Source organism: Triturus cristatus, chromosome 3_2, assembly GCF_964204655.1.
Source record: "Triturus cristatus chromosome 3_2, aTriCri1.1, whole genome shotgun sequence".
Taxonomy (NCBI): domain Eukaryota; kingdom Metazoa; phylum Chordata; class Amphibia; order Caudata; family Salamandridae; genus Triturus; species Triturus cristatus.
In genome coordinates, this window is record NC_140584.1 from 644,183,276 (window position 1) to 644,198,757 (window position 15,482).

Here is a 15,482-nt window from a genome sequence, read left to right on the forward strand (position 1 = left end):
GGTGGTGCATGCACCCCTTACTGAGATATAGGTTCACTATATCTCTCCATCTCACTGCACATATAAACCTATCAGTCACCCCTATGGCAGGCCTTACCAGTCTTGAAGGCAGGGTGCTGGGTTTTATGTGAGAGGGTGCCCATGCATGAGCAGAGCCCCTCTGCAGCCTTCAGAACCTTTATTCTGGGGTTGTTTGTGATGCAGCCGAACCATACACTCTTAAGTGCATTATAACCAAACGGTAAATGCTAACTTTGGGATGGCTGCACGGAAACATGTCGTATTTGGTGTCAAACACTTTGGAATCATACCCCCACACCAGTAACTGGTGTGGGAGTATGATCCCACCCTTCTAGAGGGAGAGACATGACAGCACCGGTATACCCGGTACCAGCTAACAAAGCCCTGGCATCACAAAATGGATGCTGCCAGCCACAGACACGAGTCTGCCCTCCTGCTGCTGGACGAAACTCCGGCAGGGAAGGCCTGGACAATAGGTTTCCTGTCACAGGGAGGTGTCACCACCTCCCAGAAAGACTTTACTGTATTGGGGCTGGGTGGGTGCACTCCAAGAGTGCTTTGAAGTTCAGCACTGGGGGCTTATTTGGTGTCCCTGTGCATAGTCCAGCTCAAACCGGTTGCAGGGGCTACCAGCCCCTTCTCTGGCGTGAAACTGGACAAAGGAAATGAGTGTAGCCACCCCTCTTTCCTGACCCTCCCATAGGTGGGTCCCTAGAGTTTGTCCCACCCCTTCCTTGGGTATAAGAAAGGAACCCCTGGCTACAGGACTTTAGATTAAACCTGGACGAAACTCTGATACTGAATCCTGGAACTTCAACGATCTACATTGAACTAGATGAGTGAAGAATCTCCCTTGGAGTAAAGGAGTTACTCCCCTGCAAGGCAGGCACCAAAGACACATCTGACCGGTTTGCAGCTACAAAGCTCCCGCCAGCCTCCGAAGAATTTTGCAACACAGGAGGTGGGTTTCCATGGTCTTAGAGGTCGATCAGTGCCCACAGCAAGTCTGAGGCCCGTAACCCTCATGGCAACCGTGCAAATTGAACCCCTGAACACCACGTCACTTTGCAGAAGCATCAGCTTTCCAACAACTCCTGCAGCTGAGCTTTGGATTACTTATAGCCCTGACCCCGAGCAGCATTTGCACTGAAGTTTGCCCGTCTACACTCCACAAGTGTTCCGTGAGCTGGCCCTTTGTGTTTCCTCTCGAGGTCTCTTCGCGATCCCTAGTCGATCGACTGGTGGGTCTCTGTGAAGGCAAAGCTTTCAACCATGGCTCGGTTATACATTGCGCAAAATCAATATTCATGTCAATAATTTGGTAAATCTGAGTAGATGCTCAAAGGAAAAAATGGGAAACAGCCACTATGAATCCCAAGAAATCTCTGTTACAATGTAACCGGAGATAAAGACATAAACATTGGATTATTCCTGAGCAAACAATAATAACAGTAATTAATCCTCGGTCATATAAAAGTGATTCGGCGCCATGTTTTTCCCTAATATATGCAAAGTCCGATGATTAGAAAGCGTCCTTGACGAAACACGTGTTGGCTACAATCGACATGAATATTGATTTTGCGCAATGTATAACCTAGCCATGGTTGAAAGCTTTCTCTATATTTAAGGTTGTGCGGCATATCAATAGTATTTTACCTGTAATAATCAACAAAATAATGAGTTCTAGATCAGAACGAGAAAAGGTCGCTGAAGATCTTTTCAAGAACATCCATGCAGGGGTACCTATTAATAAAGCAGTCACCCAAGGGGCCCCAAGACCCAGTGAAGGCCTTAGAGCTAAATTTGTGCGACTAGAACGACTCAGAAAATTTGAAACCTCCAAATGGTGGGATGGAGCCACCCTTAAACAATACATTAAATTAAATAGGGTACCACGAGGGCTAAGATCTCAAATATTCCCTACCTACGATGATTTAGAGGCCGACTTGCTTCTAATTTGGGAAAAAGAATTGAATGATAACAGCATGAGATTAATGAATATCTTAATTGAAAATGCTGATCGCAAAGTTACAAAGACAGCTTTGGAAATTGACCTATTAGAGAAGGAGATTAATGACCTTAACTTAACAGAACCAACCAAGAAAAACTTTGCAATCCTGGAAGAGATAATGGTAAAATTTGAAGAGGACATTAAACAGCGCAAAGCACGCAAATTGAGGAGAGATGAGATCGATTATACCACTGGTAGAATCTTCACTTTTGCTAAAAAATTCGATGACATTGTTAAAAAAGACCAACCTAAAACAGGCACTAATACATCAGTGGCCAGTGTCACCGGTGTTAGTAGCTCTGAGAATATATCAAGCAGTGGAGATGAAGGCCCCAGCTGTGGACCATTGGTGACACTCCCGGATAATTCTTTTTTAAGGGAGGTACAACGCATCAGAATGGGCAACAAAGGGAACGAGATGCGACCAAGACAGGATATAAAAGAAAAACTCGGAGGGGGAAAAGGGGAGGAAGAGATAACATCAGAAAGAGAGTGGGTGCAGACAAGGTCTTGGAACAAAAACAGATAGAACACATAAAAAATGTGCAGGTAGTTAACCTATCAAGCAAAACCTTATCTAAAGACCTTATCTCAGCACTCCAGAAGGGAATGAATTACTGTCCTACCTTGATTTATGATGCTGTGGATGTTAAAATTGATGTATTTAAATTTGTTCGACAACTCAAATTAAAGAAATTTTTTGAGCAACACCCTAAGCCTCCTGTTCATGAAGTGGGTGTTAAAACTATGGGGGATGTCTCGATTCATGATGTCTATAATGTCACCACCCTCTTGTCTTTAGATGAGGATGTAGATGCCCCTGTCAATATCTTAGGTGTGGCCTCTGATTTAGACTATCCAACCAATCTTAGTATCAATAGTGGCCTTAAAAATAAATCCCGCTGGACTCCCCAACTTACTAGTGGGAATAACATTGACCTTTTTCACACCAAAGTCAACCTTGAAATTGACAAATGGCACAAATGTATGATGATCACTGACTATACACCAAAATCACGAAATATGACATATAATGAACGTAAGGCACTACAGGATCTATCTCAAGATACAGACCTTATAGTAAGAGAGGCAGACAAGGGTGGCAACATGGTTGTTATGGATAAGCTCAAATACGACACAGAGATCTTATCCCAACTTAACAATGACTCCTGGTATAAAAGAATCAAAACAAACCCTATGTTTGATATAACTAGACTTATCAATTCCAACTTACTTAAATGGCACCAGCAAGACCTTTTATCATTGGATGAATTTACATTCCTTAGGACAGAGAAAACAAGATTCCCCTGTATGTACTCTCTCCCCAAAATCCACAAAGATCCGGAGAATCCTCCAGGAAGGCCTATAATATCTGGCATTGGGGGTCCGACGGAGAGACTGGCTGAGTTTGTGGATACTTTTCTACAGATATATGTACATAATCTTCCCTCATATATTAGGGATACTAAACATGTCCTTAATATCCTGACTGACTTGAATTGGGACCATGAGATGACATTTGTAACAATGGACGTTGTCTCACTGTATACAAACATCTCACACGAATATGGTATTCAAGCGCTCAGACATTTCCTGTACCGACGCCCTATTGAATTCTTTGAACACTCTGAGATGTTGATTGAGATGTCATCACTGATCCTTAAAAAAAATGCCTTCATCTTTAATGATGAATGGTATTTACAAACCTGCGGTGTGGCTATGGGTTCCAGATTTGCTCCATCCCTGGCCTGCCTCTTTATGGGGTGGTTCGAGGCAGAGCATATCTGGGGCCCTTCAGGTGCCAAATGGCAGGAACACATTCTGTATTACGGACGTTATATTGATGATTGCTTGATTATTTGGACTGGTAGCAATGAAGATCTGACAGAATTTTTCCAATACATGAACAATAACATTTATAACATGACCTTTACCATGACTGCTGACCCGTCCAATTTCATATTTCTCGATTTAGAACTATTTCATCAAGATGGCAAGATACAGAGTAAAATGTACCGAAAAACTACAGCATGTAACTCATTGCTTCATGCCAAAAGTGCACACCCTAAGAGTCAAATTAATGCCATACCATTCGGTGAGATGCTGCGGGCTTGCAGAAATTGTAGTAAGGATGAGGACTTTCAGGGACAAGTGAATGATATCACATACAGATTCCTTGCTAGGGGGTACTCGCCTAAAACCATCAGCAGGGCGAAAAATAGGGCTATGCAATTAACGAGGTCCGATACCCTTAAAAATACCCCGCATAAGAACAATAAGGACTCCAGATCCCTAATAAGATTGGTGACCAATTATCACTCATGGTCACACAAACTATACAAGATCCTTAAGGATAACTGGTATTTACTAACTGCAGACAAGGGCCTGGAATTGTATATACCCAGATCTCCCAGTGTAACCTACAGGAGAGGAAAGACCATTCAGAGTATCATCAGCCCTAGTTATCCTAAACCGTTACCTATCAAACCAACATGGCTTCGCCAACATAATATTGGGTCTCATTCCTGTGGAAACTGCAGCATGTGTAGATTCACAAAAAGGGGAATAAAAGACTTTGCATACAATGGCTCACGTAACTTTCGAATTTACGATCATATTGACTGCTTGACAAAATATGTAGTTTATGTAATTCAATGTAAATGCAGCATGATTTATGTAGGCAGCACCATCCGCCCACTCAAAGAACGGATGGCAGAACACTTTCGTGCCTTGAAAAATCTGGATATAAGGTATCCCATTGGCAATCATGCCTCTATATGCCAAGAAAGAGGATCATCTCTGGGTTTTCTATTCCATGGAATTGAAATTGTGAAAAATAACCCCAGAGGTGGCAATAGGGAACTAAAATTACGCCAATGTGAGGCACGATGGATCCTTAAACTCCGTGCAATTGAACTGGGGATCAATATCGATCACGAATTACATTATTTCTTGGACGTGTGATCTGCCTTATGAGAGTTTGGATAATAATTATACCAATGATTCTGTTATCATTCTAATCATTGTTTTTTCATTTAACATTCTGAATGGTCATGCTTATACTTTCCTTCATGTTACATTCATTTTGCACTTAGTATATGTGACTTATATCAGTGAGCTCATGTTAGCAATTTGCGAATGTTATCTTTTGGATATCTATAACATGGGTTTCATGTTGAATATGATCTCCTCAACTTTGAGTGTCACTGTATTTACCATGATTGCTGCAATCTGAATATTGGTCAAACTTTTTGACTATGCTACCAAATCTGTAATGTATTTTGTATTGTATTTTACTTATGCTCACATGCTATTTTGAAAGTCTTATCATTTTGCATTGTTTATTACATTACCTCAAACTACATGCTTTTCCCCCTTTCTGTGGTAGGTTTGGGCTTTACTTGTTGGCCTAAATATAAATACTTCTCTTTCAAGTTACTGATTACTTCTCTTCCTGATTGGTCCTTCCATATGCCTGTCTTTGTGATATAGGCTCAGAAGATGCGGACTATTTTGAGTGGCTCACACAGTGCTGACTCATTAAGAAAACCTATGATAGGTACTTCTGACCGTGGTTTTGCTCTTTATTTAGTAATTAGATATTTATTGTTATATTTATGGAATGCTTAACTGCTTCAAGACCATTACGAATTTTTTGGCATTGAGTCAAACGATGACTATATTATACACCTTATAATGAGTGTATTTCGGATTTTGGTCCGGTTTTATTTTAATTGCTTTTAGAATTGCCCTGAACCTATGCCTGTGATACACTATGTAGCTTAACTATGAGATCGATACCCATTACTAATATATAGAGGGGTTTGCCGACTTCAAGCCCAGTATGTGAATTCCCTAGACCTATCTAAGATGGCAGCCCTGTATTTCGCGTCGTGCGTGATAGTCCTTTCATTATGTTTTACCAAGGACGCTTTCTAATCATCGAACTTTGCATATATTAGGGAAAAACATGGCGCCGAATCACTTTTATATGACCGAGCCTGAAAATCGACCGGAGTACTCTCCGTTTATGGGTATGTTTTTTAAGCTTGACCGCTTAACGTTTTTACTTTGCTACTTGTTCTTGTAGGTTCTGTGGTTATCTTAGTTTGTGCCGTTGAATTTAAATAACTGACTCTTATGCGAGTTAAATATTGCCGATTCATGACCTCTTGCCTCGCATTTATAGACATTTACTCTTCTTTACTCAACCACGGTAGTTCTTTGTTTGTCTGACCCCATATGCTCGTGTTCTTTAGAGACTGACTGCCCATATATAACGACAGCATTTAAGCCCCACGATTGGAAACCTTTTTATGATTACCATTTTGGTTTGGTTTATTTCCGATTTTCCACTTGTTTATTTGTTTGCAGAATCCACATTACTTTGTTGAACCTATACTACGGCTCTGATAAGTCCTGATATCGTGCCAGAGGTACTGTAATGCCTTTACTGAATTAATGAGACAACATCTTGTTTTTCTTCAGATTAACATATTCATCTCGGACTAAGACTCATAACTTCTAGACACAGTACTTAGAACTTTTCACTGATAGCTCACTTTATATGTTACAGACGTTCCTCTATTTCTTTGATATTACCTGAAGACATCTTGATTGACTAATTTGATGCTGTTCCTGACCCTTATACTCTGGCTTATGATTTTGTTATTGGTGAGTGTTATTTTACGCTGTTGCTGCAACTTGTGTTCACTGTTTTGCTTGTAATCCCTCTATACGGTTTTATATAACCAACTGAGCCTGTCGTCTTAAGCTATTATTAGCTGAACCTTTAGTGCCTGGCCTGATATCGCTAGCCTACCTCTGCCCCCGAGATGTGGGTCTGAGAGGCTTATATTGACATTGGTCTTTTCTCTCATATTTCCTTTGCATACTCTTAACGAGATTGTTAGACTACCTTATTTCAACTCACTTCTCACCTACTTTTTCCTCCTTTTCTTCTTTTTGGTACTCATATTCCTTTTACTTTAGCCTGGTTTCTTTTAGCTCCCAATTTTCTTTAGGTGGTGGGTGCCTTTACACGTCCTAGCATCTATGGGGTCACACTTTTGGATCCTTTTTTGTCCTTTTTATGCAATGCACTCTTTTGAATTCTCTTTTTTCTGGCTTGTTTCCTGTCGCGACTTGCTCTCTACAGTCACTTTGATTTTAGATGTTCTTTTTTTAACAAACTGTAACAATTTTGTATGACCAGTATCCTTTCATCATTCTTGTGGCCCTGAGGAAGTCTGTTGGGCTTTCCGCCCTCTGACGAAACACGTGTTGGCTACAATCTTCTATGAGATCTACTGTTTACATCCGAAAGCAATAAAGAAGAATATCCACATAATTTTGGATGGGACTCTCTTCTTCACAAATCATTACACTACTGATTAATTACTATTATTATTGTTTGCTCAGGAATAATCCAATGTTTATCTCTGTGAAGGCAACTTTACCTGTAATTAGGCGTACCTGATTGCTCTAGACGTGCCCTGTCTCTCCATTGCTTGGGGAGTCCCCAGGAACTTGCTGGTCTGCACCGAAGCATCTTTTCTCTTCCTGCGTGGGTTGCTGTTGCCAAGGCTTGTTGTGTTCAATACGAGCACCGACACCGCAGCACTCGACATCCTTCATGGGACAGCTCAAATCCAGCTTCTGGTTGTCATCAACGCCTCCTGGTCCTCGTGGCTGCAGAGTCAAGCTTCGCCTCTTCGCACCTGAATCACCCAACATTGGTAGGCTTTCGTCTACGTGCCCCTGGTCACTGGCAAGTGACCCAGACTCTGTCCCCTCTGCTTTCAGGTTCTCTGATCTTCGATCCAGGCTTGGATCACACCGGACACTTTCCTCCTTCCCGGCAGCAGCACTTTGCAGCAGATCGCCTTTGAAATCAACGACGATCCCAGACACCATTTGACACCTATGCACCCAGCTTCCCTGGATGAGGTAACGAGTACTCCGGTGCTCCCATGGGTGCTGGCCTTAGAACCCCCTACGTCTAAAGGGGTTTGCTCAAAGTCCTCTCCTAAGTGTCCTTAACTTCTAAAATTCCAACCGTGACTTTCCCATAAAATAGTACGGGTCTCGCGCCTGTGTTCTCACACTTCACGTGTCCCCCGTGGGTCTCCTGTGTCACTACCTTGGGTGGTTCTTTGGGGTACCAGCGATTCTACGTGCTTTAGGCACTGTGTCTAGTCAAGTTGTGGTTCTTATACCACTTTCTTAATATATGGTTTGGTCCGCCCCTAGGGCCCATTGTATATTGTGCTATTTACTGCTGTTTTAGAACTGTATTATTGTGTATCCTGGACTCTAATCTCATAAAGAGATTAGTAGTGAGTGTTTAGAAATAAATACATATATTTTATATATATACCTTGTGTGGATCTCCTTTCATTTAGTAATTCAAGAGGTTATAATCTGGTAAACCAAGATGCTTTACACTCCTTCAAGACTTAGCCTGAAGGCTGCTCTCCATAGCTACCACTAGGATAGCTTTCATTAAAGGTTGTCTTTAAACCTATCATCAATAAGGGTTGTTTGGACTGGTACAAGGTGCCCACTATAACTAGTGGACAGCATATACCAGGCCAACTTCCCACAATCTGTATGGTACTTGTTCTTTGCAGCAGGCACATTAACCCTCTGAGCTACCTTTCCATGAATCAAAACTTCCGCTAGACAAAATGATCTCTCTCTAGGAAGAACATTAAACACCAGAGTCATCATGACATTTTTATTGTTTCCGAAAATTGCTGGAGGCCAGGAAGGAGGCAGCAAGCGCTTTTAAAACCTTAATATACTTGCAAACATAATGCCTCCACCCAAAGTCCGCACTTGGTGCGGTCACACCGGTTGCACTGCCCTAGAGCTGGCCCTTTTCAAGGGTCCTGTGACCTCAGTGACAGAGTCAGTTTTGCTCTAGAGTGTGCTGCTTCATAGGCCTGTCTGCAAGACTGGAGGTGAACTTCAGTATGGATTGTGATGGACAAACCTTGAAGGTTAACCCACACTTGCCACTGCTAGGGTTCACCTGCTGGTGCTAAGACACCAGGGCTTCTAAGGTCTTGCGCAGCCTTCTAAGGTCTAGCATGGGATTGTGCTCCCTCAGGGTAGTGGTCTGTTGGACTGGTTATTAAGGCTGAACCTGGTTCCCCAGTTACAAATTCAATAGCTCTGGCCATAGTGCCACATCCTCTCCTCCGCTGAACACCATACTGACCCACTGAGAAAAACTCACACTGCCTTCAACTACAACCCAATTGCTGCCGGCACATGGATGAGGCTCAATTTAAATGACGCGCTAGACAAGAGCAATATGCGGCCTACAAAAAAAAGAAACAACATCCTGGAAAAAGCAAACCCTCATAGGGAATGTAAAATTTAGCAAACCATGTGAAATGTAAGCAGGAACAACATGGTTACCTTAACGCGTTTACACTCACTATTCAGAAATCAGTGAGTGCTTTTGCCTGAAAAGTTAAGGCCATGACTACAGGGCCCTGAATGGACCCATTTCAATGTCCATTGCTTATATCCTTACAAAACGCAAGCAGCTGTGTTCTTGTCCTGAAACCGGAGAGTCTAACAGTCTTCGTGGCATGTGAAGGCTCCAGGCATCCCCTGAAGCACCCACCTCACACCATCCGATATTGTATGTGCCAGAGATGCGGAGAATGTCATGGACGTCACTAAGGGGTCGCCAAGGGTCGCAGTTGCGACTCTAGCCTCCCCCTGCGGCCCCTGGCACGGTCAGTGCGACCGCAGGGCTACGGCCGGACTGGCATGGCTTGCATTGAGAATTCCCCGAGGGCGCTCCACAAAAAGTATACAGTAAAGAAAGGCCTTGCGCTTGACGGGATTACATCATTGCAGAAAGCATGTGACGTCATTCTGAGGGAGCAGAAACCAGGAAGAGGGTCGTATAGAGGTCATGCACCTTAGTAATGACACTAAATAGTCAGGTAACGTTTTAACATGCATTATTTATCTTAAATGTATATTATCTAATAGTGATGCTTGCCAGCTGTCTGATTCTAAACACCACGAGCAGTGCAAGGCAGTGAACAGCCCATCCTGTCTCAAACACCCCGATTTCCCTCGCAGAACACACTTGGCTGCCATCCATTTCGGACCCCGCCTGGTGCTTTTCACAACTGCACTCAAGTTGACTCGTCTGATTTCTGCAGCTAAACTGAAAACCAAAGGCACCTTTATATTGCAGAACAAAAAACACAGTTGCAGATCCAGGCCAGGTCTCGGAGAGGTGATTTAGTTGCCATGGTGATCGACGGCCAGAGCCCAGCCGTCCCAGCCCTGACTTACACCACACAAAACAAGCATTGGCATACCCGATAGGTCTCGCCTTTGGGGCCTTATAAGCCATGCAAAATTTGATGTTGTTGCACCAAGGATATTGTACTGCATAACTAAATACTTATAAGGTTCCAAAGGCGAGACCTATTGGCTATGCCAATGCTCGTTAGTTTCTGTGTTTTTAAGCCACGCCCTTAAATACACTGGCCACGCCCCTTTGAGAGACCCCCAGTTTTTTTACCCAACTTAAAAGCGTGGAGCTTGAGAGAGGCAATGGCAAAAAGAGCAGAAGGGTAGAAGCACATGAGGAGAGAGAGAGAGACACGGACGGACGGACTTAGGTTGTATCTGGAAAGAGTCTCAAAAGGCAGAAGAAAAAGTAAAGAGGATGGCAAGAGCGCATAAAATCGAAAATGTTTACAATGGGAACGCACAAATGGAGAAAGGGGTGTGACGGCAAAGAGCCAGTGGTCGAAGTGGGGGGGGAACGGCAGGGCACGGCGTGCCCCTACTTCTTCAATTCCAGGGATTCCGTTCCCCTACTTTTTTATTTTGAAAATGCGTCCCGGGACGCAAGAAATCACAATCGCCTATAAATAAAACTCGGCGTTCCTGGCGCTTGAGGACGGGCGGCAGAGAAGTAACAGGACTCTGTCTTTTCCTTCTTACCCAGAGAACAAAAATACAGTGTCCACTTCTGCTCTGTCGCTTCAGTTGCCCCCCCCCCCCCCTCTTTCCTTCTTCCCTCTCTTTCTGTCTAGCAGTTTCTCTTACAGAAAACCGAGATTTCAAGACGGGGTTTTTACACTCTTTCCTCTCCTTCCTTTTATTTGCTCCCCTGTGAAATGGATCCAAAAAAGAAAATAATTTTTGCTGGAAATGTCGTATTTTAATTCCAAAGTGCAGCATCTGGAATAAAAGGTTAAAAATAGGAAAAATAACAAAATAAAGTAAGACAGAGTGGTAGCAAACTGACAAAGATTGATTTTATTTACACCCAAACACATTAGCGCCACTTTTACAGAGTTTGCCAGTGAAGCGCAATTTTTGTTTTCTTGTCTTTGTTTTCCCTGGGCTTGCAACTAGTGCACCAGTCCTGGAGGTACTGCAAAGTGTGGATTGGAAAACAAAATGTGTACTGCGGCTCGGCGTTCAGGGATGTGGCAACTGCGACCCTTGGCGACCCCTTAGTGAAGTCCATGACATTCTCCGCATCTCTGGTAGGGATACAATATCGGATGGTGTGAGGTGAGTGCTTCAGGGGATGCCTGGAGCCTTCACATGCCACGAAGACTGTTAGATTCTCCGGTTTCAGGACAAGAACACAGAGCACGACCAGGAGTGGTGGGTGGAGTTGTATGTGTCCTGTTGCTACCGAGCCAAGACTTGAGTGAGCTCGCTAAAAAGGCAGTAACCTTGAATCTTCATGTTGAAAGATTTCAGTATGCCAGTGCGTGGAGCAAAGGGCTGGACAAACCAGACGGACAAGGTCGGCTACAATCTGCATGTCTGCTTGTATGTTACCAGCAGAGGAAATACTTGTGTGTGCTTCTCAAAAGACAGAACACACCTGTAAGCCTGAACATGTCAGGAATTCGGTCAGACTAACAATGTAAGTGGTGCAAAACTTGGAAGCAGAAGAAAGGCTGCTAGAGCTGTAAGAGAGGGTGTGCCTGCCACTCACATTTCCAGGACCTGTGTGTATTTCATACAGAGAATCAGAGTAAGCCATCTCCCGGGTGACCCAAGGCACAACAAGCATTAGCAAAACCAGTAAGTTTTGACCTTCAATGGTGTTGGAATGGTGGCTTTGCCAATGTTTGTTATTAATGGCGGGTGGGGGGGGGGCTGTTGCCAACGGAAGTGGTATTTGATCTAACTGTTTGCGTACAAGAGATTGACAAGCAGTGTTTGAAGACCGAGTGAGACAGGGGGACAAAGCAGGAAAGAGATTGCGGGCGAGAGAATGATACCGTACAGGACAGTGAAGACAGCCACAGAGAGAGCTAGGGTAGTGAGGGATGGATGGACGGACAGAACGATAGATGGATAGACAGACAGATAGATGTCCTTAGGCTTCGTCTGTCAAACCCTCAGCTTAACCCTGTGTAGCTGTGACACTGGGCAGCAAGGCTCCTGCAAAGGAACAAGTGTAAAGCATTTAAACAGCACCACAACAATTGAAGAAGGAATCGTCACAGCACTCAAGAAACCCAACACCAATTTATAAAAATAGACTATTTTTATAAGAATTTTGACCTGACTCGTTAAGCATTTCCCTGTATCACTGCTTTGCAGATCCCACACAGCCTACAAAATATTACTGTCTCCAAACACTGAGCATTTCTTGAAGTTCAGAGGTTTGAGCTACTTTGACTTCTACGGAGAGATCTGTGTTTGGGTTTGAGGACTCTTATACAATCGATCACAAATAACAGACCCTATTTAGACCTTTCCAGCTCCTATTGATCAGCATTATGGTGTAATTTATTTTTTTATCTATATGGGATTTAATGCCCACCAAGGGGTGCAGAGGAGCAGATGGGTAGCAAGGTTCTCCATGGGAGAGGTGTAGATGGAAGTGTGTCTCTGTCATATGTCCTCTATCAATAGTATTTGATGTTGTGTGTAGGCCTGGGCAAAAATTTCGTTCCGTTCGCGGAAATTGCGATAATTTGACATTTTTGCGTTCCGCGGAGAGCGCGAAAATGTCAAAAATTCCGGTTTCCGCAGCTTGGCGATAATTTGTTTCTTGCTCGCGCTGTAAAATGATACATTCTCGCGCGCGCGCGATCGCCTTACCTGAATCCCTGCGTTCGCCGACAAGTTTTCTTGATCCGGTCGCGTTCTCCATGAGATGTTGTATTGTTTTTAGCCATTTGCGCTGTCTCGCGACAGTTCGCGCCCGCAGTGACGTCATGCGTCGCGCGATCACGTCTTTCTTCTCGCGATCATGCACCGCGAGAACAACTCAAAACAAGATGGCCGCGCCCGCAAGCAACCACATGGGTAAGTTGGCGACCCGCAACCATGCAGAAAATCTCGCGAACATGCCGGAAAAAAACTTCCGCATCTTCGCGATATTTCTGCTTGTTTGCGATAATTTTAAACATTCTCGCGATAATTTGCGAAGGTTAATTCCGCAAATTCCGCCCACCCCTAGTTGTGTGTAAGGACCAGAGGTGCCCTCTTTCTGTGTTTTATGGCAGCACCCAAGCATAAGAAGCATTAGCTCCTAGTTTATGGATGGACATGAAGTGCACCAGGGCAGTGCGGCCTATGTGACAAATGTTGTGGTGTTGTGCTTGCACAGCCGAGAGAAGTGAAGTAGTTCTGCAGCAAGCATGTGGCTGTGCCTACTCATGGCGGTAGGATACAGCTACCCGTTTTGGATTGTCTGTGTCACATTACAGAAAGCCCACTGAAGATGCGCAAAGGCAGTGCCCACAGGTGAATGATGCTACCTTTGGGAACCTGCAATCTTGCATCAACTACACATCAATATGTTGGAATGTGCTCACCTGACAGGCTCACCTCTGTGTTTGTTGAAAGTTAACCCTTCCCTATCACGAGTAGAGTACGTCCAAAGTCTCCGTGTTACAGTAAATGAATAAACCATTCCATTTTTGCTTGAACCATATGTATTTCTGACTCTGACATACATTCTGTTCTCTTAGCCCTGAGTAGGTGTGACAGTGAGCAGCAAGGCTTATACAAAGGAACAAGTGTAAAGCACTTAAACAGCACTAAATTAATTGAAGAAGAAATTGTTACAAAACTCAAGAAACCCAACACCAATTGATAAAAATAGACTGTATTTTTTATAAGAATTTTGACACCACCACAAAAAAAGATTAACCAGAGGGTTTCAGAGTCATGGATTTTACAAGCAACAATTATTCAAACCATTTTCACTCAACTACGAACAAGCCTTGGCAAATTCAACAAATTTGACACTTAAAAAACGTTTTCATGGAAAACTTGAGTGAGTGTCAATGCGGTCGACCAACTCTATCAGGGAGCTAGTCAGGGGGACAAGCAAGGCCCTCAAGAAACAGTCCTCAAACAGTTGCAGGCACTGTATCCGCATTGCAATACATTAATGTGGAGTGGTCCTGATGCAAGGGATGAAGGACCCTGAAGATGCTCCAAGGATGTTGTGGATGCGATGCCATGGATGGAATCTTCCTGCTTGCACCGCACCAATGCTCTGCTAGTCTGCAGATGTGGGCTGGGGGACTTATTTTGCTTGGGGGCCTCCATGATGGCACAACCAGTGCTGCAAGCCCTGGTCTCCCCTCTAACTTACATGCCCTGGGAACCAAGGTACCATATACTAGGGACTTACAGGTAAGTTAGCCATTTTCAATTGGGTACAGCCAAATCAGCATACACTTTAGTGTCAGGACACTGGCACTGAGGTCTGGTTAGCAGGCTTCACTGCACTTGTACTGTTACAGTAAATGAATAAACCATTCCATTTTTGCTCGAACCATATTTATTTCTGACTCCGTCATACATTCTGTTCTCTTTTTAACGCCAAAACCCAATGTTTTGCTCAGTCAGCGTTGTTGACCAATGACTGTGCCACCAAGAGTTCGAACCCCTACGTCACCTCCGTCCACAGAGTGTAAACCCTCCCACCGCCTGTTCCTCCCATACCAAGCTGTTAATTGGGAACGCTTGGAAGGCCGCCTTTCTGCGTCTCGCTTGGCACTGAGGGAAGTTCAATAGACATCTTCAAGCCAAAAAGAAGTATGCAAAACCTTCTGACTAAATGATCACTTTGAGTCTGAGACGACGTTAGTTATTTCAACACTGGGAGCGGTTTCTCCCCTGCTCTTTTATGAAAATGTATGTTATAAAAAGCAGTCTGTGCATGATTAAAAGAAATGAGCGAGGGCCCGGGGCTCGAAGGCTCTGCGGATTTTAAAGGCTGCATATCCCTCGAACCCCTCAGCTAATAACAAATGAGGTATTTATAGAAGCAGAAATTAGGACGGCTTTGGTGCGGGGGTGGCACAAGTGTTTCTAACGCATACTGATATCTCGGTCAAGGGATAGAGAGGCGCGCAACATGGAGTCCAAGCAGGTGAGGAAGACAACTCCAGAGGCGGCCATTACCTCCTCG

At 43.8% G+C, this 15,482-nt stretch overlaps 2 protein-coding genes across 3 annotated transcripts in view; one reads left to right on the forward strand and one right to left on the reverse strand.

Annotated features, from left to right (window-relative positions):
- The window catches only part of LOC146857878 (uncharacterized), a 1,488,219-nt gene that overhangs the window by 983,102 nt on the left and 489,635 nt on the right, over positions 1-15,482 (reverse strand). The window lies entirely within an intron of this gene.
- Positions 5,994-15,482, forward strand: part of LOC146857880 (uncharacterized) — a 165,960-nt gene continuing 156,471 nt past the window's right edge. Inside the window, exon 1 of the mRNA XM_085648586.1 lies at positions 5,994-6,066. Within this exon, the coding sequence (XP_085504712.1) occupies positions 6,003-6,066 (64 nt within the window). The 5' untranslated portion in view covers positions 5,994-6,002. The remainder of the gene's footprint in view (positions 6,067-15,482) is intronic.